The sequence below is a fragment of the Equus przewalskii genome, chromosome 7, assembly GCF_037783145.1.
Source record: "Equus przewalskii isolate Varuska chromosome 7, EquPr2, whole genome shotgun sequence".
NCBI classification, from domain to species: Eukaryota; Metazoa; Chordata; class Mammalia; order Perissodactyla; family Equidae; genus Equus; species Equus przewalskii.
Genome location: NC_091837.1, coordinates 22,649,494 through 22,675,672, shown reverse-complemented (window position 1 = coordinate 22,675,672; position 26,179 = coordinate 22,649,494). Strand labels below are relative to the sequence as shown.

The 26,179-nt window shown below is 43.1% G+C and overlaps 2 protein-coding genes across 8 annotated transcripts in view; one reads left to right on the top strand and one right to left on the bottom strand.

Annotated features, from left to right (window-relative positions):
* Positions 1-8,084, top strand: part of RAD9B (RAD9 checkpoint clamp component B) — a 56,419-nt gene extending 48,335 nt beyond the window's left edge. For 4 of the 6 annotated variants that reach the window (XR_011542420.1, XR_011542419.1, XM_070628971.1 and 1 more), the window contains exon 12: positions 1,772-2,101. Coding sequence is in view for 2 of the 6 variants with exons in the window: in XM_070628968.1 (XP_070485069.1) it covers positions 1,772-1,868; positions 2,830-2,882 (150 nt within the window). In the remaining 4 variants the exon portion in view is untranslated. Of the gene's footprint in view, positions 1-1,771; positions 2,102-2,829; positions 2,898-6,139 lie in introns of those variants that run through there. The other 2 variants (XM_070628968.1, XM_070628973.1) reach the window with 2 other exon arrangements.
* Positions 1-21,090, bottom strand: part of PPTC7 (protein phosphatase targeting COQ7) — a 35,878-nt gene extending 14,788 nt beyond the window's left edge. Inside the window, exons 1-2 of one of the 2 annotated variants that reach the window (XR_011542421.1) lie at positions 20,555-21,064; positions 790-969 (exon numbers count right to left, since the gene is read on the bottom strand). Coding sequence is in view for 1 of the 2 variants with exons in the window: in XM_070628976.1 (XP_070485077.1) it covers positions 790-969; positions 20,555-20,786 (412 nt within the window). In the remaining variant the exon portion in view is untranslated. Of the gene's footprint in view, positions 1-789; positions 970-20,554 lie in introns of both variants that reach the window. The other variant, XM_070628976.1, reaches the window with a different exon arrangement.
* Between the last annotated feature and the right edge of the window lie 5,089 nt (positions 21,091-26,179).

Here is a 26,179-nt window from a genome sequence, read left to right as displayed (position 1 = left end):
AACCAACACTGGGTATTTGTAAGTTTTCTAAAGCAAGATTAACAGGGATCTGTTTGGTGCCATGCTATTTCATGGACTAATCAGCTAACCACCAGCACCCTGGGGTGCCTGTCTGCATCGTGAACTCCCCACAGGTAATCCAATGAATTTTACCTGCTGGACCCACCCCTATTCTTCCTCCCGCAGAAAGAACTGCTATCCTGAATTATACAACCACTTGCTTTTCTTTCTTTTTTTATCATTTATTTTAGAATCCCAACAATTGGTTTTACTTTCTTATGTTTCTGAACTTGAAATATATGGCATCAGACTGTTAGGTGGTAGCCTGCAATGTCCTCTCTTCCTTCAGCATGTTCCTGAGCACTGCACGCAGCTTTAGGTTTTTCCTTTTCAAAATGTGGTTTTCTGCTATAAATGGACTTTTAGGTTGTTCCCAGTTTTCTGCTATTATAAACAATGCTACTATGCACATTCTTGTACCTATCTCTTGATACAAAGATGTGCAAGAGTTTCTCTAGTCTAGGGTATAGACTCACAAGTGGAACTGCTGGGACATACGATCTGCTCACGTTTAACTCTACTCTGTAATTCCAAACTGTTTCCCAAAGTGGTTGTACCTATTTACATTCTCTCCAGGAAGTATTAAGTATTCTGGTTACTCCATAGCTTCTCTATCAAACTCTGCTTAATAGGAAGAGCCTTGAAGAAAAAAATCTGAGCCAGTAAGTGATTTTCTTGTTAACCATCTCCTGGGCTTTAAAGAGGAAAACACACAGGATATCTACTTACCGAGCAAAGGTACTTTATTTTGCAGCAACTCACAGTAGCTCGTGGTGAGGATTCCAATGGGATTACTCGGGACAAACCGTCCTTCTTTTACTAACCGTTCACACGTCCGCATTAAAGTCCCTGAGAACTGAGACGGATCAACTCCATAGTCTCTCCATCCTCCTACACCATCTGCGACCCCTAAAAAAATAATCACATTTAAAGGATGTTCTTACCAGCTTCTCAGGAACTCACCCCTGGCCCCTCCCAACAGTTAATTTTACTACAAATTAGTACATATATTTACCCTGCAATTCCGAACAAAAAATGCTCAAGTTTACTGTATTTTACACTAACACTCCACTTTCTCTACTTAGAATTTGATCTTTCATATACTGATGAATAAACATGTGAGCTGCCACAGGGTGGCATTGCCTACCAGCCAAGAATTCAACTTCAGCAGAATTATCATCTTTGTATAGAAGTATCTGAGTTATTAATCTTTGTTGTACTTTATAAGAAGGAAAAGTGATTTTCTTAAAAAGTGCTGATGCTTGTGATGATAAAACTGAGCCAGAGCTGGCAATGATTAAGAATACCAAAAGCAGCAAGCATCACATATTGTCCAGTCACTGAAGTGCTTATCCCCTCCCCTTTCCTCCTCCTCAGAGACAAGCACTGTCCCGTACAGGGCTGTGCTGCCCAAGGCGACAGCCCTACCACACGCGCCGCTGAACACCTGAACTGGGGCTGATCCACACTGAGAGGTGCTCTAAGTAAAAACACACACTGGATTTTGAAAACTTAGTATGAAAAAAAGGGTACAATACCTCATTAATTTTTATATTGAATACATATCGAAACAATATTTTGGATATAATGTGCTAAAGAGAATAATACACTATTGAAATTAATTTCACCTGTTTCTTTTTATTTTTAATTAATGTGAATACGAGGAAATGTAAACGCCATGTGTGGCTCACACTGTATTTCTATTGGACAGCGCTGGTACAGAGATTTTTCACGGGTCCAAAGAGCTCTTGGTGAGTTCACAGTCTGCCTGAGACTCCTTTCTCAAGAGGAAACTAGTGTTCAAGAAAGTGAGTAAGACATCAAAGTCAACACCACAGCATCTCCTATTCAACTCCCTGCAAAACACCAAGCTAGTTATTCAACATTAAAATCAACTTCTGTCCAGTAAATTCAAACAAACAGAGGATGAAAATGTCAAATACATATACTAAGGCCTTAAATGACAATATATGAACCTTTCTGGAAGACTCTATAAGAAATGTTAATAGCAACTGTTTTGGAAATAAAGGACTGAAAGTGATCTGTGAGCAAATGGGAGATTTTAGCTTTTTACATTTCACACTGTTCTATATCATTTGAATTTTATTTTCACAATGAGCATGTATTTTATAATAAAAATATTAAATTAGGGATTTTATTTATTCACTTAGTTTTTGGTGAGGAAGATTGGCCCTGAGCTAACATCTGTGCCCATCTTCCTCTATTTTGTATGTGGGACGCCCCCACAGCATGGCCTGATGAGCCATGTGTAGGTCTGTGCCCAGGACCTGATCCTGCAAACTCCAGGCCGCCAAAGCAGAACATGCAAACCCAACCACCATGCCACTGGGGCAGCCCCAGGGATCTTATAATTTTTAAGGTTTTCTGAGCATGAAACATCCTCCCCACATACACATTTACATCTTTTGTACACTCAACTTTCACACACATTTTAAAGAACATATTTGGTACAAAAGTAGGAGAGTGCCTATATATGCGTCCCTGAAAACCTGGCTGAACGTGAAGTGGATGCATGAAACTCTATTTTTCTGGTGATGGCATTTATCAAACAGAAATGGAACACATCCTGAAAAAATAAGAGGAATAGAATTGGAAGACTGTAAAGAGGGTGACAAATGACTTATCACTATTGGGGCAGCAACTTTCCTCACTTTTTGTGATCAACCAATAAGCAAAATTTCACTTTGGGGCAATTCCAAATTAGTTGATTAGAAGATATGACATCTAGGATTTGTTTCAAAATAATAGGGGGCAAGAGTGATGGAGGAGTAGATGAAACAAGATTGGCCAAGAATGGATAACAAGTTGAATGAGAGGTACGCTCATCTCTCTACTTTGATATATATTTGAAATTTTCCAGTATACAAAGTTTAAATAGTAATAATGATAATAAGAAAGGAAAAGGATCCTTCTGCCTGCTGTGTGGAGAGCATGAGTGGAAAAAAGGGATGAGTCAGGAGTCTGTGTCAGTAGCTGAGCTGTGAAATGGTGGCAGTGCAGTCAGAGCACAGGGGTTTCAGATCCAGCGAGACAAAAGGACTCACAGGTGGACTGGACGGGGGACAGCAGCAGCGGGGCGGAGGGGGCGGGGGTGGGGGGGAGGTAGCATCAGGGATCACTGAGCTCCCCCCTGCCAGGAAGAAGGATCACTTCTCTCTGTGCTGTTAAGCAGCTGTGAGGCTATCTGGAAATTAAGAGAATTTAAGATAGTTTGATAGGAACTTCTTTTGAGGAATTCTTATTTCACTAAGGGTAAGATTTTACCACGATTTTAAATGCAGCAATTTGTGTTAAAACCCAGAATGCAATTATAATCCTTGCAACTCCGATGAATCATTCTTTCTTTCCAAACTACTGCCTGCTTGAGAAGAGTTTCTTCTTAACCAGTCTCTGACCTAAGAGCCACAATTAACTTTAAATACCAACTGGTTTCATCTACAAATACCCTTCACAAGAAAAGCATTAAAACCTGAGATACGGTGAGAGTCAATCCTGGCACTCACTAAGTTATCTGTCAGCAGGTTATAGAGTCTGACCTGACACCGCCCTTCAACATTTAATCAGATTTCTCCCAGAATGGAGTGCAAGCCTTAAAGCACCTGTTTGCTTTTATCTGGGAAAAGAACCCAGGCAAAATTCCATTGGCCAAATCTCTTTAGGGGAAAAAACAGAGTCAAAAAGCATATAAACTTTTCAATAAGGCTGTAGGAAAAAAAGCCTAAGTATACATATATAATTTACTTACAAAGAACAAGTTATATAATAGGAAGAGTCGTATTTGGGATTAGAATCAGGCTAAAACCAGAATAACCTACCACACGTACATTTAAAACCTAATCTAATTCATATTAGGCAATTATTTCTAGAAGGAAATGAATATTTCCTCTCTTGCATAAGCAAAAGTTTGAATCCACAGAGAGAGAAAGCACCTTTCAAGCAGTGGAATTAACCCGGATATAAAGGGAAATTTCATTCAGGGGTAAAGAAAACAACTGGTAAAGGAGAGACTGCTTAAGATCTCAAAGAGATCAAATAGCAAAGGGTAAGATGATTCCTAAGAGCAAACCGAGGCTACAGTGAACACTAGGAAACTGAGGGCCGAGGAGACCCATCCTGCCTCTGAGCAGCTCACCTTCTGGTGGGTGGCCAGGCTACTCACTCACACAGAACTGGACTAAGAGCTCCCAGAAATGCTACGACAGAGCAAGCAGTTAATGCTTATGGGGCTCTGCGAGAATGGAGCAAGCCTTCCTTCAGGAAGTGGCATTCAAATTAGGCCCTGGAAGGTAAGTCAGATTTCCACAGGCAGAGAAGAGTAATGAAAGGACAAGATGGCAGATGGCTAGGTGCGGCTGGGGCTTGCCTGAGTGGGGAGGAGCTGAAATATGCAGGGCAGCAGCTGAAGTTGTGGAGGGCCCAGAACTGCGGTCCAAAAACTTTAAGCTTTCTGCTACAGACCTGCACTGTCTCATATGGGAGCCACTAGCCACATGTGGCTATGAGTTTGAAATGTGGCTAGTTTGGATTGAGATGTGCTGTTAAACGTAAAGTACACTCTGGATTCCAAAAACCTAGTACCAAAAAAAAAGGTAAACTATCTCAGTAATAGTTTTATATTGAACATGCTGAAATATTTTAGATATACTGGGTTAAATAACTATATTAATTGAAAGTAACTGCATCTGTTTCATTTTACTTTAATGTAGCTACTAAAAAATTTAAGATTACATATGTAGTTTACAGTATATTTCTCCTGAACAGCACTGCTATAGATAATAAAAAGTCAACAAGGTTTCTGGGTACAAGTGATATAATCCAATCTATATTTTAGAAAAATAATCCTGATAGCCGTGGAGAGAATGGTTTGGGAGAGGTTAGAGGTCAGGCATTAACTCCAAGATTTGAGGTTAGAGGTAATGAGAAAAGTAGAATAGACAATCACTAGAAATACAAAGGGATGAATACGGACACCTGGGCTCTCTATCAATAGGTTCCTGGATTTCAGGAATGAGTATTGATTAGATGATTCTCCAGTTGGCAATGCCTTTAGAAGATACGGAATTCTGTCTTGGGTTTGCTGAGTTTCAGGTGCTAGCAGGGCATTTTTGTGGAAATGTTCTGCATGAAATCAGGAACTCTGAGTCTGCAGCTGGGAAGGCAACTGGGGAGAGACCTTTGACAAAGACCCAGAATTGACACCACAGGGGTGGATGAGATGCTGAGGGAGAGTATAGAAAGTAATAAGTTCAAGGAGTTTAGGGGGATCTTATCTTAGGAACGAGAATTCCTGGCCAAATAACTCATTTGTTAATCGCATCTTACTCTAGGCATCAAATTACAATCATAGATATGATAACTGATTAAGTTTAAGGAACAGCCAAGTAATCTAGTTTGTCAGAATGACATAATTTCTTTAGAGGTGAAGCTGAAAAGGTGGGCTCAGTTAATAACGGGAAAGGCTTTGAACGCCAAGATAAAGAGTTTGCACTGAATATAGAAGCTATTTCCTTTAATTCACTGTAATCATCTTATGTCTCCATTAATAACATTCTGTCAGCACAGGTCTAGCTTAAGTGTTTCCTTCGACCCCAAATCCAATTAAAACCATTAACAGATTAAGATAATGGTTGGTTACATATCTGAAATAGCTAAGCAAAAGGCTGAGAGGAGTCTACAGGGCACAGAAAATTCCTTTAGTTGTACCATTTATGTGGAAACGTCAGTTTTATGAAGTGGGAAATCAACTAGAAAATATTTATGATATTTATAATTTTATACAATATTTTGTTATATAAATTTTGTTTGCTATAATATTTTAAGTTTTCAATAGACTTTTTCTAAAGTGAAGGGTTAAGAGAGGAGAAAGAATAATCCTGGTGTGTATCCCATCATTTAAATGTATCTTTTTATAAGAAGAAAATTCTTAAAGTAACACCCAATTTCACATTTCTAATTAACACATTTTAGTCTTTGCCTTAGTTATAACCATATGAAAACAAAATTTTGCTGTACTTTAAGAAATCACTTAGCTTTTTATTAACAGAATTTTACTTAATAGCTTTGTTCTAGGCCAAAAGTTCAAGGAAAAAAGGCTTGGTAAGCTGAAATTGTGGAAGCTTAAAAATCTTATGTTTCCAATTGCATATGGCCACTTAACCGTGGAGTTGCAAAAGGCTCACCTTGAAAGACACTGAACTAAGCTAACACTAGCCTGAGTCTCCCCAGCACTGTCCTCTGTTTATCAGCCATCGGCATGAGGCTGCCATTCCTCCTAAACCCTTCCTGCCACACTCACTTTCAGACTGACATGCAATTAGTGGCAAGGCAAACATTCTCCAGGAGAAAGTAATGCCCAAAAAGCAAATACTAAATTTCAATTTTAATATAAGCATCAGTGAAGAAAAATCTGGCAGATCTCATCCAAACATAGGCTCTGGCAGAATTTCAAACATTAAGCAGCAACCAAAGGTAACAGCTTTATCCCTTGCATCTTTGATGGTCCTGAAGCACTCCACATCGGGCTTCACACTAATGAAGCAAGATGGTTCTACAGGGATTTTTCTCCATCAATGAAACACATCTCCTATCTACTAGCATGGGTACTTGAGAGTGAATTGCAACTCCGGAGGAGAAACTAAGTAAGAATCCAGCTGGACCACAAGGGCTGAGCAAGAAGAGCAGCAGGAGACCCGGTGCACGAGGAGCGATCTGGTTTCACACGCTCCGCAGCGAGCGCCCCCCTAAGGAAGAAGCGATCAGGCGGTATTCAGCTCGGTGCTGCGGCCCACTTCTGTTTAGATGCAGAGGCTCTTCTTCAAAGACTATCATCTAGCGTTTGCACAGCCAGCCTTGCCTGTCTACAACATCACAACATGAAGCATGATAACCAGAGAAAAAGGAGACCGAAGTATAAACTCAATTTCTATCAAATGCAACAGATCACATTTGTATCAACATTTCTGAAACCTCAACTATTTGGGCAATAAGAACACTCCCCTGTGATTCAGGACTGTGAAATGTTGTATCTGCAAATAATTATCCCAAAGGGAACAAAAGGCAGGATTACTGAAAAAATATATTCAATAGTTGAGTTATTCAGAAAAGTACAATTTGCTTTGACTAACAGTCCTTTCAGTTCTCTAGAGGTGAAATTATACAGATTATGATGTTCTTCCTGCCTTAACAAGCAAGTGATAGATTCCCTTTGCAACCACTCTGCATTAATCACAACGAAACTCGCGTCTTCCGATTCTCCAGAGACTTCGTCTACGCCAAGAGCTCAAGGTCTCTAAGCAGAACTGCTAACTCAAAAGCTGAGGCAACGGAGCTCAAAGGATGGAAAGGAAGAAAGATTCAACCCTGTGATAAAATGTGTGAAAATGGACCCAAATGCTAAAGAAATGGAACTGTCCAAGACAGTTAACAAAACTCAAATATGGCCTCAAAGCAGGAATAAATGGTCAATTTTATGTTTTAGAATTCCAAACAAAAGAGTTATTCCCTTTCTAGCTTAATACACATGAAATCTTTTTTTTTTTTTTAAAGATTGGCACCTGAGCTAACAACTGCTGCCAATCTTTTTTTTCCCTGCTTTTTCTCCCCAAATCCCCCCAGTACATAGTTGTATATATTTTAGTTGTGGGTCCTTCTCTAGTAGTGGCATGTGGGATGCCGCCTCAGCATGGCCTGATGAGCAGTGCCATGTCTGCGCCCAGGATCCGAACCAGCGAAACCCCGGGCTGCTGAAGCGGAGGGCGCAAACTTTACCACTCGGCTACAGGGCCGGCCCCATGAAATCATTTAATAACTAATCAAATTAAAATGCACATGCATACATACACACACCTATTTTCCAGAACACTCCACTAACTAGAGATGGTAATTTCCAGCAGTTGCTTTGTCCCAAAAAGCAGTGAAAAATGCTAAGAGGATCAGGAAATGATAGTGTGAGGGCAAAGAAACTCAAAGTTCACCTTTTTAAAATAAAAATGTTCTTCTTCTAACTTTAGCTCTTCTGTTTAAATACCAAATACCTAATGTGGAATGATGTGTTTTGGCTCAATTGTGGCTTGGGGACCATGGGTATCTTATAGACTTGGGTATGAATCATTGCCTTCCTGCCACACAAACTGTAGAGTTGAAGGTGAAGTCACAGAAAAGTCACTTCACTCCTTTCTGGGCTGCAACAGTATCTTCCTCAAATGCTAAATGCTGGTAGCAAAGCTTTTTGGACAGGAGGAAGCAACAGACAAATCGTCTCGGGGGGGGGGGGCGTCACACACTGTAAATTACCAATCGTAGAGGCAGGGCCCATAGTGTGTTACAGAATTAAGGGCTTCTATTAAAGCTAAGGCTTCTATTAGTTTCTAGATATTAGGAAATGTTATATGTAGAACACCTAATAATTTAATGTTTAAATAAGAAAGAACAGCAATTAAAATCCAACTATCTGATGTGTGCCTACTTGTACTGCCTTTGAGGCTAAGAGAAAATTTTTCCTTCTGTTTATAACTTTATAAGATTAGATCTAGAATTCTGGTCTTAAAGGTTAACCTAATATTTGTGACAATTAAACCGTATATCCTTGACCTAACCCCAAAGAGGATACTATTTACCCTCTGCTTTCTTCACCCCTCCATAAAAATGAGAGCTGGCCTTTACTAAAATACCACCCTCTGGGAGAGGTCAGGAGTCACATGTAGCCCTGGCACAAAAGCGCCTTTTTTAAAATGAGAACATAATTCCTTTGAATAAGCCTGCCGGGGGAGAACTGTCCCTTAGTTTCTGAACACTGGTTATATTTTTCCTACATGTTGTTCAATGAAGTAATGATCTCTGAGTAATAGGACAATTTTTTCTTTTTCTTTTCCATGCTTTCCCATGTTACCAAGTACATGTTACCCTTATGGGAGGGACGACAAAAACTATACAAATCCAGTCAGAACTACATTTTACACTTACATTAAATATTAAAGTTATTCAACACATTTTATTAAACATTTTCTATATGCAAGACATGATGACAAAAGGGAGCTAAAGGGATTTACAAATAGCAAAAGATTTCCTGCCCACAGCAACTTCAAATCAAATGGTAGTGACTGTGGTAAGGGAGGAGGCTTGAAGAGGTTTAAGATAAAGGGCTATAATAAAACAAAACAAACACGCACCAGTACGAACAAAAGCAAGGAAGATCAGATTCCATCTAGCTGAAGGAATGAGAAAAGCGTCCATGGAGAGAAGACATGTCTGAGAGCTCTGAAGGATGAAAACACGAGCTGTAGGGGAGAAGGCTGAGGACGGAGGCACTTCGGGCAGGTCCCTATGACTCTGGCTAATAAGGATGAAGCGCAAGTCATAAAGGTGCAGCAGAGAGAGCTCTAAGAGCAGGGAAGCCCGACCTGCAGCTAATGCTGTTACACCTCTGCCAGGCACCGCTAAGCAGCACCAGCCCAACAACCACCGTGGGAGGGAAGGCATTCAGGAGGTCCCGAGAAGAAAAGGGCTGGCCCCAGGCCACCAAACTCCTTGAAGCCCACTGACTAGTGCAACGAGGCTCGCTGAGGCCATTATTTGCTTTAATTAAGGGGCTTTGCTCAACTATTAGCCTAGGAATAGCTAGTAACTAAGTAGTATTCAGACTCAGCAAAGATCACTTCAAGGTTTTCAATGATCATTTCTGACTTAAAAGGCAGTGTACACATGCGGGGCAAGGGCACAGGCTTTGGGGTCAGATCCTGGTTTGAATCCCACCTCCAAGACTAGGATGAGGAGCACTAAGGGTGCCCTCGGGCAGCTCTCTGAGCTTCAGTATCTTCAGCCGTGAATGGGAATAACATCATGGACATCACAGGGCCGGTGTGAGGAACAGAGATAACGTGTTAAAGAGCGCCTGCCATAGTCAGCTCACAGCCGACATGCAGTAAATAAAAGTTATGCCTCTCTTAAGGAAGACCAAATAACAGCACATAGACCAGTCTAGCCTGTAGCAATCAGAAAACAGTCTTTGATCAGTGTTTGCAGGCTACAAAGCTCTACAAACACTGGTGTGTGGTCACAACCAAAAGACAATTGCCACTCACAGATGATGTATGAAAGATGAGTGGTCCATTCAGCTTTTTGAGCCACACATCCACCACCATTCAATATTCCATTAAACATTTAACAGTAACATTTTCAAACACTAAAGAACAAACATACATTTGTTTCCAAAAAATACACAAGGAAAAAAAGATTCACCTATACTTTGAAAATGAATAAGCTTTCTTTTTCCAGACGTAACTCTGAAGTACCCTTATTTGATAAATATTTCTTAGGTGCCTGCTGTCTACTATGTGCCACAGCTCATTAGAAATTTCTCACTTTAAGTGGGAAATCTTATGACACTTAGTAATACATAAATGGGCCTAAGCATGTCCTGAGGTCACTAACCGCAGCACCTCTATCATGACGTTCCTGTCTCTGTTCTCCCTCTTCACATTGGGACCCTTCAGGGATGAGGCCCTTTCACAGTACTAACCATCGTTTCATCCACAGGGGCTGGCCTCGTACCTGGCACAACAGTTCTCAATTCTTACTGCGCATTGAGATTACTCGTGGAACCCAAGCCCCACCTCCTGAGTCAGTATGTCAGGGTGGGCGTGGGCCTTCCAGCAAAGTAGAAAAGCCAAACTGCACAGGTGCTTCTAATGAGACTCATTGCTGGAGCACTCAGAACTCGATAAAGGCCGCTGGATGCAAGCATCCTGCCAGCCAGATGATTCTGCCTCTGAAGTCCCTCTTGCACCACGCAATCCCCGTTTTCTGTTTCTAAACTTGATCTTTCTCTCGCATTTCCTAACCCAACCCACCCACACTGTTAGGCTGGAAACCTTAAGGAAGCTTCCAGATGCAAAACCTCAAAATCAATTTTTCTTTCTTGCTCACCTTCTTGGTCCAATTGTCACTAAGTCCTGTTGATTCTATGTCTGCAATGTGTCTGAAGTCCAACTACTTTCCAGGGCCCTAGTTAAAGTCCTTTCTAGCTCAGACTATTTCAGTAGCTTCCTAACTGGTCTTTTGCCTCTTGCTCTCCCATTATACCCTCTGTATCATTTTTTTTCCCTACAAGATCGCTATGTCCATATTACTCTTCTTGTCAAATACCTTCCACATACATACTTACTTCCTTGTATATGTAAAAACATTCTTTAGAAGGATACACAAGAAACTGGTAACATTGCTTCCTCTTGAGAGACACCTCCCAGGGAGACAAGGGTGAGAGGGAGACTTCACCGTGTGCTCTTTCCAATTTTCTACCATCTGAATGTGCCGCCTCTTCAAAAACAACCAGACCAAACTCAAACAACAAAAGCAAAAACATCTTCTATAGCTTTCCACCAAAAAACAAAACAAACAACACCCAACCCCTTACCATGGCAATTGTGACCTCCAACAATTTGGTCTCAATCTGTTTTCTAACATCGGCTTCTCAACCGCCCTTGCCATCCCCACCCTGCCAGCCCAAACTACTCTCTAGCCACAAAGCAGCTGTGCTTGGGGTGTCTTCTTCCGTGCCTTTGCTGAGCCCTCCCTCTGCGGCCTTACCATTCTTCTCCTCACTTGCCTCGGTTTACCGAGAAACCCATCTCTCACGGCCTGACTCCAGGCTTCCACAACACCTAACGTGTGTGATCCTTTCATATGTGTGCCTTCCCCACCACATGGAAACTTCAGGGCTCAAGTCTGTCTGGTTCATGGTCTTCTCCACAGCACCTGTCAGGGACTAACAGGAGACAACCAGTGAACACTGAGTTCAGTTGACTGTACGGAAAAGTTAAAATACCAACACTCTGGTATACAAACTTTCATCCAAGAACACCAAAAAGAGAAGGAACCCATTATCTCATCGTCGAGTTGCACAAGGTGTCGTGCCCTGGGTCAGAGCTGGCTACAAGACGCTCCTCTCACAGAACATCTTCAGAAGAAGGCTTGAGGGAAGGAGGCTTGAAAAGGAGTCTGGAGAGGGTGCCACTCCCAGCTTTCTTTGCCACTAACTGGCTGTAGGACACTGGCTAATCACTTCTCGAAGCTTTAGTTTTCTCATCCGTGAAATAAGGGGCAGGAGGACAAATTCTCTCGAGAGTTCCTTTTTCTAAGATCTAAGGTTCTGAGATTCTAAGTCACACCGCAAGAAAAGGGAGCCTGTCTTAGGAACTCTTTATGAAATAATGGTTAACGGATGCGGCTGTACTTTACTTTTCACATACAATATTACAGTACTGCATGAACTAGCTTTGAAGCATAGGCCCCATTTCAGGCTTTCCAGTTTATCCTTTCCCCTTAGCACACCACCACATGCATGTTTTCAGAGGAGTTTCAATAACAATTCCGAGAATAAAAACACTAATCCATGTGCTTTTACTTTAGTTTTAACCACCTAAAATGTCAGAGAACTTTTTCTCCTTTGAGCCACTAACAAAAAAGTCAAGCCAACCGTTTTTCAACTTAAATTCTGATAAAAGAATAAAACATGTTACAGATTAGTATTAACAGACTTCACTGAATTCAAATGATCTGTAAATAAATATGCATGTGTACAATGTATTCATAAAACACACTAACCTTGTTATCCAACGACCCTTGACTGTTCAGTGAATTCAGCGTACGTGAACAAGAAAAACAACGAGAAGATCAAAGCTGCCACTCAAGAACCAAGAGAAGCGGATTTTTAAAAACAGTGCATGTACAGGACATTCCTGTTTAGACCTATCTCATTTCATGGAAACACTGATGACTGTATTACCAATTAGTGGTCAACCTGGAGGCCATGGGCAGTTTTCTAGCTCTTATGCAAATAGCTCAAATCCATTTTCTTACCCAGAACTGCTCTCCAAACACTGAAGTGAAAACAGAAGCACTTTTTTGTTTGCTCCACTCAGCACAGCTAACCTTTCGCATCTACCACAAATGACAGCACAGACTAATTCTGGGAAGTCAGAAAACTTGCTGGGTGATGGCATCCTCAAAAGACCAAAATGTACAGTTGCAGTAGTACAAAAAGAAAGAAATTCCCTTTCTTTTCAAAATAGTCTGTTAACGAAAGAAAAATCAGTGCAAAAATGTGTTGGAACTGCCCTGAGTCAAAATAGTCCTGGGCCTTCAACAGAAAGTACTCTTTGTAGGAAGTCACTTTTGTCGTCTGTGGCAAAGGTTCTGCAGTCATTTTGTAGTCTCTGGGATTCGTACCACCAACTCAATCATTCTAGAACTATTCACCAGCTACAAACTTACCTCAAAAACAATGTTTAAGAACCTGGTAAATTTATAAATTGTTAAATGTGACAGAGTCAAGATCAACAATGAGCTTAATGATGAGAGCGATTTCACAGCAACTGCAAAAGTGTAAATTAGTATAACCTTTCTGGAGGGACCTGTGCTAATACTTATATCAGAGGCCTTGTAGATGTTCACAGCCTTGGACTCAGGAGCTCTTCTTCAAGGAATTTATGCTAAGGAAATATTCAGATGTACAGATATTCACTCTAGTGCTACTTGTAACAGAAAATTGGAAATAATTGAAATAACTAAAAATAGAGGACTGGTTAAATAAATTACAGACTGTGCAGGCAGTAAAATATGATGTAGTTATGCTTATCAGTATAGAAATGCTCAATTTACATTACACAAAAATCTGATCACACAGAACACACCTTAATCTAACTTTCTTTAATAATGTATATACATACAATCTATACACAAAGGCTGGAGGAAACCAGGCTGAGTACAGCTGAGTCACGAATTACACGTGTTTTATACTATGCTTTTCTGAACATGCGTTACTTTTATAAGCACACAACAATACCATTTACTTAAAAGCACCAGACATGCAAGCATGAAACTTAGGTCCAAGTCACAGCTCTGATACCAGCTGTATCGACCTTACTGGTGAGTCAACTTTATAGATGGGGAATCAGATGCAGACTAAGTGGAGATAAGAGCAGCTCGTTTATAGCTGAAAGATTAAATCAGGTAAAACAAAAACACGCTGTAAAATCTAAAGCACTATATAAAGCCCCGGTAAGATGAATCATATTTTGTGTCAGATATTGAATAAATGCTTACGAGGAACAGAGAAGAGTACTTTTAGTCTGTAAAGAAAACTCCTGCCCCAGTCCCCAATCCACTCAAGTTTCTTTTGGGATCTATTTAAAAGCATTGAGCATCTTTTCCTTAACATTTTAAATTAAATTGAAAGAGCTGTGCCACCCGCCAACTCAAGTTTAAACGTGTAAGTGTGTGCTATCAGCCCAGGCCCTCTGCCGTGGGTCAGCTTTTGCAAAAACTCTTGGCTTATGATGCAATTTATGGTGAACTGTTTAACAATAGGAAACAGTGATTTTAGATCTCAGGGAGATGGAAAACTATCAGATATTAAAAATATCTGACAACTCCCAAACAAGACAGGTCACTGAATTTTATTACTAACGATAAAGATTAGGACCTAGGGCACCACTTCTTAAAATGAGACCATTTTGAAAGGCAAACTCACAAGGCACATCGTGGTCAACTAACCAGAATGCCTGGTTTGAAAAGAGAATTTCTTTAGAAAGAAAACTGTTAACTTTACTGTTAACTTACTTTTCCAAAGCATTTTTCTGAAAATTCTGAACCTAAAGCTTCAGGTAAGGCCTCTCTAAAAGGCATGGGGATGTACAAAAACATGAATTTGGCATTTAGCTTGAACTTGACATAAGCGTTTATTGAAAGAACGTGGTTGTAGGTCAAATACTCTGACCCGGTGTAGTGCCTCGAGTCACAGAGCAGTACAAACTCCACTGGATGGTGTTGCAAGCATTCAGGTTATGTACTGCCCAGTTTCACAGAGCAGTGCTAAAGTTCAGGGACCAGCCTCCCCCAGCCCAGGTACCCCTCCAACCCCCCAACCCAACCAGCTAAAACCTGCGGCCTACCTTCCGCTACAACTTAAAACTCCTTTACCAAAACGTATTTTCTAAAAAGTAGAAACAGTCATGCTTTTAAAATTTAATCACTTGCTCTACAAAAAAAGATTCATCCAGAATCCTTTAAGGAGATTATTAACAAATTGAGAGAGAAGCTGGAAGTTAGAAAAATTTAAAACTATGCTTGAGAATCTCTAGATTAAAGACTGTGAACAAAGGAAACGTAGCTCTGACAGTATAACAAATGAGGAAATGACTTTAAAAATAATGTGCCTTTTAAGAATCTTATGAAAAGTACAGTATTTCTATACAGTTAAGTGAGAAAAATATCAGAGAGCAGACTTTAAAAAACAAACAGCATGGGGCTGGCCCCGTGGCCGAGTGGTTAAGTTCGCGCGCTCCGCTGCAGGTGGCCCAGTGTTTCGTTGGTTCGAATCCTGGGCGCGGACATGGCACTGCTCATCAAACCACACTGAGGCAGCGTCCCACATGCCACAACTAGAAGGACCCACAACGAAGAATATGCAACTATGTACCGGGGGGCTTTGGGGAGAAAAAGGAAAAATAAAATCTTTAAAAAACAAACAAACAGCAAAATGCCTCTACCCATCAACCCTGTAATCTTATTTATTTCAGAATGATGGAACAGTCAGAAAAGTCAAACAGCAACTAGTCAGTGGCTTTTTTTGGGGGGCTGGAGGGGAGGGGGTCAGTGGCTTCTTAAACCCTGGTGTTCTATGAGTCCTTGAAGGCTATTTTACTAAATCCACAATTCACACTTCCTTTACATTCTACCAATTTCTCTTGAAAGCAGGCATATGGTATCAGGTATATTCAAACTACTGACCGATCTTAGAACCCTTAGAACGCTTTCCCTTGTATAAAATAATTATATTAGAATTATAGTAAAATAAATATATAAAAAACAACCATATTCCTCATAAAGTTATAGAGTTACACTATGATTCAATAATTCCATTCCTACGTATATACCCAAGAAAATGGAAAATATATGTTCACACAAAGGCCTGTACATGAATGTGTCACAGCAGCACTATTCACAACAGCCAAAAAGTGGAAACAACCCAATGTCCATCGACACATGAATGGATAAACAAAATGTAGTATCCATACAATGGAATATTATTCTGCCCTAAAAAGGGATGAAGTACTGACACTACAATGTGGGTGAATCTTGAAAATACAATACTAAGTGAAAAAAAGCCAGACACAAAAGACCACATATTCTATGATTCCATTTATAGGAAATGTGTAGAACAGGCAAATATATAGAGTCAAAATCTATTTTTCGTTGCCAAGCAGTGAGGGAGGGGAGACTGGGGAGTGACTGCTAAAAGGTAGGGGGTTTCTTTTGGGGTGATGAACATGCTCTGGAACTAGTTAGTTGTGGTGGTTGCACAACCTTGTGAATGTATTAAGTGCCACTGAATTTTTCACTTTAAAAGGTGAATGTTATGACAGGTGAATTACATATTTTGATTTTCAAATATTCAACCAGGGTCATGTCTGTTGTCAATAGATAGATCAGGCTGGATTTTGACTTTCAGAAAATTATAACTATGTAAGACTGGTTTTTTTGACAAGGCTTGAAATCTAGCTGAGGGAAATTCTAAACAGGACATCCTGAAGGGCTGCAATTAGCACACAAACACCCTCTCCCAAGGTGACTGCTTTGTTAAAAGGACAACACGCTTTCAGATATCGAGGTTTTACCAAATATACTGAAACTATCATGACTGTTGGAAAACATCAAATCCTACTCAGTCTATTCACTTCCTAAATAAAATTCAGATCTTTATATTGTTCATATAATCCTTATACCTCAAGACAACACATTTTAAGACTCACATTACTCACAAAACCATTTCAAAATCCTGGCCACAAGCAAAATCAGATCCAAATGAAATTGTTTTCATTTCTTTTTGAGGTTTCAAGTTAAATCAAACTTAAACAAACATCTCTCAGTTTTATAAGAATTACTTTAAAACAATACTCAGAGGTCAGAATTTACATGGCATAGACGATGCTGCCATTTTTTAAAGAAGTGGTTTCAGTAAATTGTGGTTTAGGATGCAGAGGTTTTGGTGCATTTTAATTATGAGTCATAGAGTGAATAAAGAAGTTGTAAAAACACACACACTCTTCAGCAGGAAAAGCATTAGAAAGACAAACAGTATGAGAGGACAGACTGGTTTTGAATTCATCTATCTTGTCAACAAAACTTAACCAGAGGTGTAACGGAAAGAGGACTGGAATGGGGAGCCTTGGTGCTAGCCCTGGTTCTGCCATTAACTAGGAGAGTAACCTCAGCAAAGTCATTTGACCCTCTGGAGGCCTCCATTTCTCATCAGTAAAATGAAAGAACTGGACTCCAAGATTTCTAAGTCTTACAACTCTCAACAGTCTTGGATTCTATTGTTAAGCAGCTTAGGGCTGTGGGACGTCCAGCGATTACACACTAGGCAGCTCTCATATTTTTGTGTACTTAGGTATCCATGCCATAGAAAGTAACAAGAGAACCCAAGATTAGCCACAGAGAAAAAAGAAAAAGTGCACACATTTCCTGCTGGTACTGGTTTACTCCTGCTGGACCTAATAAAGAGAAAGCACCTTTGCCAATTTTCCAGGAGATAGGAGTGGTTCCTGTGTCTCACCACACCCACCATAGTTGGTTTTTCCTAAGAGAAATCCAGTCGGGACTCTACAAAATGTTGTAAAGCACCAAGTACTCTTAGTCACTGCATGACTAATAAGACAGATCTATTCGAAATTAAAGAAATGAAACAGCTTTCTCTTTCTATCACAAAAAGAAATAAGCAGCTTTCATTCCAAACAGTCAAGGAGTCCTAGATGACCACAGTGACTTGCAGAGATACTCAGCAATAAACAGTGTCAACCAAAGAAAATGGATTACCCATAGAACTAGAATGTTCAGAGCACTGAGGTTCAACATAACATCATTATTCAAAGTAGCCTTTTAATGCAATTCAGTTTACAACTCCAACTTCCAGAGTAAAAAGCAATATTAAAGGCTCGCCAAGATGCATCACCTCTTTCACAGCAAGAGACAATCAGATCTGCCTGTGATAAAACAGAAGTCGCTATCATACGGACTGGTCTGTGGAAGCCAGAGATCAAATGAGGCCAACTCAGTCGTTTCAGGTGGCTCCTGAAAGTTAAGATGACATCCGGAAGAGCTCCTCCAAAACAGGACAGTCCTGGAGAACCTGTCTCCTCCGATTTGGGCACAACACACACACACACACACACATTCTTAAAATGGTTCTTTGTCAAAGGGAGGGCCAAAGACCACCCCCAGGGCACATAAGTGACAATCTGTCGGATTATGCCTGGTGACATTCCTTTCGGGAGGGGTAGAGAGATTAACTTGGTACCCACACATGGCCCTCTAGGTGGTACATGGATGGACATCATGGGGTCAGTGAAGTCCCCAGACACCTACGCAAAATTTTGTCTATGCACATTTTTCTGGGGAGAGAGACCTTGGGCAGTCAAAAATTCTCAGAGCCTGTGAACCAAGGGAAGTTAAGAACCACTGACTTAGTGCCAGATATAAAACGGAAGAAATCCACTGAAAGTGCCCACATGAATAAGATAGAAAGTAATGCCCGTTATTTGAGGGGCAAAATAACAGAGTGCTGTCTTTTCCAAACAAAAGGAAAATATGATCTGATGGTCTGAAGTCCTTGAGGGTCAGGTAGTCCACTCCCTTCATCCTCTGGGCTAGATGAGGACAAGGAGCTGAGAGGCTCTCGCCCAAAACCACAGATCCAGAGCTGGTAAGTGGGGAAGCTGAGCACCAAATCAGGCTAGGTTCCTGCCAGGATGGTATGCTGATACTTTTTTCAGAATACATTTGACCAAAATGTCCCATACCCTTATAAATATTCCACTCCAATGAAGATGGCCTTCAAAAATTTTTACATCAAGCTTCAGCATAGGGACTTGACACATTCCAATATCCCCCAATTCATCAACCAAATCACAAAAGATAGCAGACAGCAGGTGTATAAGGGGGAACCAGAGGGGCTCACTGTCCCCTATCCTGTAGCACTATGACTGCAACTTGAAAAAGCAGCACAGGCCACAAGCTCACTGAGGGAAGCGCTCCTAAATGTATTGGAAAAAAGACAGCCACTGAGAGCCCTTTAACAAAGATACTGAGTCAGGGTCAAGCTGACTTCAGAGTAGAGTCGTGGGATTTTAATCTGCAAGCTCCTCGACCTTCTGAGGAGTCTCTCTCTCTCTTAAAGTTAACATTAAGAGTGTTGCCTACACACTAAAGGATTTTCTCAACGCAGGTAACGGGGTCATCTAAAGTTAAACTGAGAAGAACCTTTCCAGTTCCGTGTTCACAAACACTACATGCAGGAGAAGCAAAGATAACACCCAGTTATGCTGAGATCAAATTTAAAAATAATTATAGTCATAAAAAGTTACAGGACCAATTGTTCCGATGCCAAACTCTGCCTCAGCATATGAAATTTAAAAGTGACCAAAAACTTAATCTCACCAGAGAAGTGAAACCGAAGTGACATTTGCCTCCCAGTTCAATGACAGCATGTCCTTCAATTTCAAAGGAAGTGCTTTATTTATTAAAGGAGATTTAATGGCATACTACTGCACGGTGCATACATACATCGCCTCCAAAGACGTCCGTTAGGTAAAGTTTCTGATCGCCTGGGAACTACATTTAGCCCCGTCTCCCAGCCCCCGACTGCAAGAGGCCTTCGGAAGCACCTGTGGCCTGAAAAACCTTTAACCAATTTTCAAGGCTTCCCTGGCTGCAGTCTGGAAGAGTGTTCGACCGTTCTATTTTGGGTCAAGGAGATTCTCCTCCACCCCAAGTGACCTCGAGTGGGCAAGATCAGCGCGGGAGAATGCGCTGCGAGTGCTTTTTCAGCAGGCCAGCGGCCCCCGCCGCGAGACTCCGGAAAGGATGGAGACCCGGCCACGCTCGAGGCGGCGAAGGGATGCGGCCGGGTGTCCGGGGCTCGAGCCGCACGGTCGCTCGGGATCCCGCAGCCCGGGGCCGGGCGGAGCCGTCCGGAGCCTGCGGAGCAGCGGGGATCCCCGGGGCACGCGGAGGGAGGAGGGGGGAGGAAACGCAGCGGGCTCCGGAGCTGCAGGTGCCGCCGGGGGAGGGGACGAGGTCGTCCGGGGCTGCCGCGGCCAGGGGACTCAGAGTGCGGTTCTGGACTCGGACAAACTGGTCACATCCTCGGGCTGGGTGACCTTGAGCACGTGTCTCGACAGCCCTGCGCCTCGGTTTCCTCACCTCTCCAATGGGGGTTGTTCGAGCGGAAAAGGCACCCCAGAGCGCTTGGCGCGGCGCCTGGCACATCGTAAGCGCTCGCTGCGAGCGGGCCGCCGCTGGCTCCGCTCCCCGCCCGCGGGCACGGGGAAGCCCCGCGCGGGGAGTCCCCGGGAGGCGGATCCGGGGCCGGGGCCGGGCCGGGGGGCCGGGCCGGGGGGCCGGGCCGGGGACTCACCGAGCACGTCGGCCGAGCGGTGCCGGGCCACGAAGCACGCGTCGTCCCCGTAGCACGCGCCCTTCTTGAGAAGGCCCTTCCGAAAGTCCTTGCCGAAGCCGCAGCCGGCCGTCACCAGCCCGTAGTCGCCGCCGCCGCCGCCGCCGCCGCCGCCGGCCCTGGGGTCGGTCTGCGAGAGGCCGCCCAGCACGGCGCGGGCCACCAGCCGCCCGTACGAGAGGACCGAGAACATCGCCGCCGCCGCCCCCCCGAGGAGGCGGGGGGCCCGGGGAGCAGGAGAACGCAGAGGCCCGGAGCCGGCTCTCTCCTCCGCCGCCGCCGCGCCGCCGCCGCGCTCCTCAGGGCGGCGCGCAGTCGCCGCCGCCGCCCCTGCCCGCCGCGCGGGGCCTCGCACACGCTCCGCCGCGCGCACCGGAGCCAGAGCGAGGTCAGAGCCAGCGGCTCCTCCGCTTCAGCCCGACTGGGGTCTCGGCTGCAGCCACCGCTGCCGCCGCCATCTTCCGCTCCACTAGCGTGTTCCGGGCCGCGCCGGCAGCGCCGCCCCCTCCGCGGCCACGCCCCTAGCCCCGCCCACGATTCGCGGCTCAGGCCCAAGCCCCGCCCCCTCGGGCTCGCAGCCGTGTGCAATCACCGAGGTCGAGCGTGCGCAGAGGGTGTGGACGCAATGTCTCCTGGGAGTTGTAGTCCGGGAGTTGTGGTCGCTTTTTACTTGACTGCCTAACGTCCAGGACCTAGGAGGATTCCCCAGACGCTGGATCTCAGTTAAGTTACTGAGAATTACAAGTGGGCTGTTTGAGAGTTTCCTCCCCTGTTTTAACTGTCTCTCTTAAAGGCTGTTCTTTTAAGTAACGCCACCACCTCTTTAAAGAACAACCTGAAGGAAACTAGGTCGCATAATAGGTCACGTAATATTATTCTGTAGTATACACATTAAGAAACTGAAGTACACAAATCTAGTGACGCCTCCAAAATTTATATACTAGAAGGGTTTAGGGGCAGCAATCTGTTTGGAAAGAAGAGCCATTTTGCATAGTATTTAGGAACATTCAAGAATATGCTGTAAGTCCCTATTAGATTGGGGGTGGGGGTTGAGTGGGGGAGACAGTGATGGAGATACAGGCACGGCCACTGCAGGTATGTCACACAGAAGTGTTTCAGACTTTGCAGATGGTCCTGCCAAATTGGGAGTAAAAAAGTCCAGGCCCCAAATTTCTTTGTCCCAAACCTTAATTTTCTTGAGGGTCCAGCTGGCTAAGCAGGTCTTTTCCCGACCAATGCCTTGGGTGCCCAGAGAGGTCATGCAATGCTAAAAACTTGCAAAGATGAGGCCCCTTCCTCTCTCCTTCCACAGCTGCCACCTCTTCTCCTCAAAAGGACAGCCCTTGGCAAGAAAGGCAGCTTCCCTCCTTTTTTTTAAAGCTCTCAGCTCACCCCTAACAAAGACATCAGTAGCCTTCTCCAGATTTTGACTATTATTATAAGAAACCTTCTCCTGAAATTATTTAGGTTGAATAATAACTAAATTTAATAGGGAGTTTGTAATCTAATGGGAAGATTAGCTCACCAAATATGTGTAATATATTTGTATCTGTGTGTGAATGTACATTCAGATTACATATCATGCTCAGTGGCGCTATACATAATCTAACCCTTGCGTACCTCTCCACCCCATTTGGTGCCATGTCCCCTGAGCTGACTGGGCTCTAACCATACTCACAGCTGCCTCATGGCCTTTGCTTTTGCTCTTCCTTCTACTCACTAGAATGTTATTCCGTTATCCGAGGGTCCTGTGCTCTTTCTGGCTGTATCCCCAGAACATATGGGCAAATTGTAAATACTTTAGTAAATGAATGAAAGAATGAATGAATATTTCGCTAGATCCTAAGTTCCCCAAAGGCAAGGATCATATGGCATTTTATTATTAGGATCTGATGCAATGCCTGGCACACAGTAGGGGAGTTTGTAAATATTTATTGAATTAAAACAAGGAATAATTGAATACAAACTATAAATAATATAAAAAATAATGTCTGTTGAGTAAAGTAATGATTGAATGAATGAGGTTCACAAATAAAAGAAAATTGAGATTTGAGGCAAGTGATCTAATTTGGAGTAATTTTTAGTTTTATCGAAACATAAATATGTATCACCCAGAAGCGTTGGTCCTTTCCCATTCACTGTTGACAGGTCTGTACTTATTCTGGGGACTCTTATCTCACTCTTGAAAAGATTTTTATACCTTTCTTAATACATCTGCCAACTATCCACTCAGAGTGTAGTATTCTGTTATCCTAATTACTGTCATTAAACAGTTCACAGTGTACCGAGTACTCTATATGTTTGTGTCCTTAGGGTTTTCATCAAAATTGGACTGATTAAGTCACTTAATATAGTGAGTGGCACTTTGTCAAATATGTAGATCCCCCAAAAAAGTTCATTTATTGGATAAAGGATATAGTGATCCCAAGAACACAGTCACACCTTGCTATTTTTTCTGGCCCACGAGAATTGGAGAGCACCCACAAGAGAGGGTGCAGCCCCAAAGATCCTCTGCTTGGCATTTATGTCCACGCCAGCTGTGCTAAAGGTTGTTCTTTCAAGCACACACCACTACCAGATCCCAGCCGGGCTGTCAGGTAATTCTACCCCAAGGACAAACTTTTTAAAATAGCATGTCAACCCCTATTCCTTGCCTTGTCAGACTCCTTCAGACTGCCCCTACCTTTCATTTCAGGGCCTGTATTACCTAATTTCTGTGTCACTCAGAAGAACCGGTTGGATGAGATGAGCAGGAACGTAAGATGTGACTCTGAAGCTGTTAACGTCTGCTCTCATGGGGCTGCCGCTTGCAGCGTTAAATGATACAGGTGTCTTGAGTTTCCTGCAAATGAGTTGCTCGCCAGAGCACCATGTGCACCAAATCCTTTCTCAGAGCTCCTTTGCGCTTTTTGGAAAGGAGAGGAGACAAGGCCTCAGGTTCCCTTGAATCATTTATTCCAGAGCCAGCTCTGAAAAGTTTCGCCATCCTGGGGCGTTTCATCATCGCCAGGAGAGAGTATTTTGAAAAAACACCTTCCCCTGCCCTCCCCCAGGAGCACAATTCACTTTTGACATTTTGACATTTTACTACACTTAAAAGGCCCTAAGAGTTTTCTTCCTTAACAGAGTTACATTCCTAGCACTTCAAGGATTCCTGGGAGGTCACTTGTCACTCTCAGAGGCGAACAAGTGGTGAAAATACCATCTGTGTTCCCAGGGCACCTCCATGGCATTAGGAAAGAGCTTTGCACTGGAGTCACCCCAGCTCCTAAAAAAAGCAAAAAAAAAAAAAAAAAGCATGAATTCCCTAATGAGAGTTTCTGTCGGACTGGTAAACTGATCTCTTTTGATTTCTTTTTGCTAACTTATTCAAAAGAAGCACTAATTAGTTTATGGCAAGGTTTCTCAACCTTGGCACTATTGACATTTGGGGCCAGAAAATTCTTTGTTGTGGGGAGCTATCCTGTGCATTGGAGTGGGCTTAGCTGCATCCCCGCCTCTATCCACTGGATACCAGTAGCACACCTCACTCCCTAGCTGGGACAACCAAGACCGTCTCCAGAGATTGCCATGTGTCCCCTGGGGGCAAAATCACCCCCAGTTTAGAACCACTGGGTTATACCAATGCCGTGCAAGTGAACAAATATTCGGTGAGCACTTGTTCTGTTCAAGGCTCCGGGCTAAGGATAAAAAAAATGTTGGTGCCTTCATGGCAGTCACAGAGTAGTAGGAGGGTTAAAAGGGAAGTAAATATATAGAGAAAATAAACACCGTCAATGGAAATAAAGGAGGGATGTGGGGGGGAGAACGCCCAGGGCACTTCATGAAGAGGTGACGTTTGTGAGAGGCCTGAATGGACAGACAGAGGTCTGAGGAGGGGGGACAGCCGTTCCAAGAGGAGGAAACGGAAACTGAATGAAGGCTCAGAGTGAGCAGAGAACAGGCAGTCTGGTGTAGCTCCACCTGAGGGTTTCAATCGAGGAATAACAGAAGTGGGGCTAGGGAAATAGTTTAGGAGCTATTTGGCCATAAAAAGGAATGACGTGCTAATCCACGCTTCAACATAGATGAACCACGAAAATGCTATGCTAAATTAAAGCAACCCGTCTCAAAGACCACATATTGTGTGAGGCTGTTTATGTGAAATGTCCAGAATAGGCAAGCCCATAGAGAAAGAAAGCAGATTAGTGGTTCCCAGAGGCAGGGGGGAGGGGGAATGGGAAGTGACTGCTAACGGGTGCGGGTGTGGGGTTTTCTGGGGGGGAGGGGGGGTAATGAGAATGTTCTGGAATTAGATAATGGTGATAGTTGCACAACCTTATAAATATGCTGGAAAACATTGTACCCTTTAAGAGGGTGAATGTTGTGGTATGTGAATTCCATCTCAATTAAAAAAGGAGTTTAGGACCTGCTACAGAGGGCCCTATATGCTATGCTGAGGGCACTTCATGCTGGAGACACCAAGCGGTCACCAAGTGCTTTTAATACGCCAGTAATAATGAAAAAATAATAAAAAATAATTAAAATAAAAAATAAAATAATAATAGCAGTAATAAGAACAGTAATGAGAGTGAGAACAATAGCTCCCTTAGACAGCACTTAATGTGCATTACCTGCACCATCTGCCCTGAGCACCTGTTTAAACACATGACCACCTGACAGTCTCGTCTGCATTGTTGTTGATAGTCCCTAGGACTGGTTATTTTGTTTATTGTTTGTCTTCCCCATGACTAAAATGTAAGTTCCATAAGAGCACGGGATTTTTTTTTTTTTTTTTGAGGAGGATTAGCCCTGAGCTAACTGCTGCCAATCCTCCTCTTTTTGCTGAGGAAGACTGGCCCTGAGCTCACATCTGTGCCCATCTTCCTCTACTTTATATGTGGGACACCTGCCACAGCATGGCTTGCCAAGCGGTGCCATGTCTGCACTCGGAATCTGAACCCCTGGCTGCCGAAGCGGAACATGTGAACTTAACCGCTGCACCACTGGGCCGGCCCCAGGAACAGGGGATTTTGTGTATTCTATTCACTACTTTATCTCAAGTGTCCAGAACAGTGCCGGGCCTATGATGGGTGCTAAATAAATACCTAACAAGTGAATGTTGTTGATTAAGAGAACCTGAGATCACATAGAACAAGCAACTTATTTTACAGCTGAGGAAAGGGAGGTGAGTGACATGTTCATTCCATAGCAAGTCAGTGGGTGGAGCTGGGCTGAACTGGACAGGTGTCCTGGAGACTCCTGGTGCCTGCCCTGGAGGCCCTTTTGAAGGAAGTAGCCGTAGGCTGTTTGTTCCATGAACTCATCATGCTTTGCATTGTGTGTGATGGTTGTGTTTTCCCATCTAGCATCCACTCCCCCCATTCTCTGAGAGTAGTATTTTGATTTTCCATGGAGGAATAACTCATCGTCCTCTTGGTTGACGCAGTTTCCGTGGAACTGGCTCGATGGAGGTGGACACATGGCTCAGGTCTGACCAATCAGAGCATTGCTTTCTCTTGGTCACAGTTGGGTCCAGAGAGAAGGTACATGACTCAAGCAAAGCCAATGAAACTCCCTTCTGGGATTTTGCTGAAAGTATTAAGG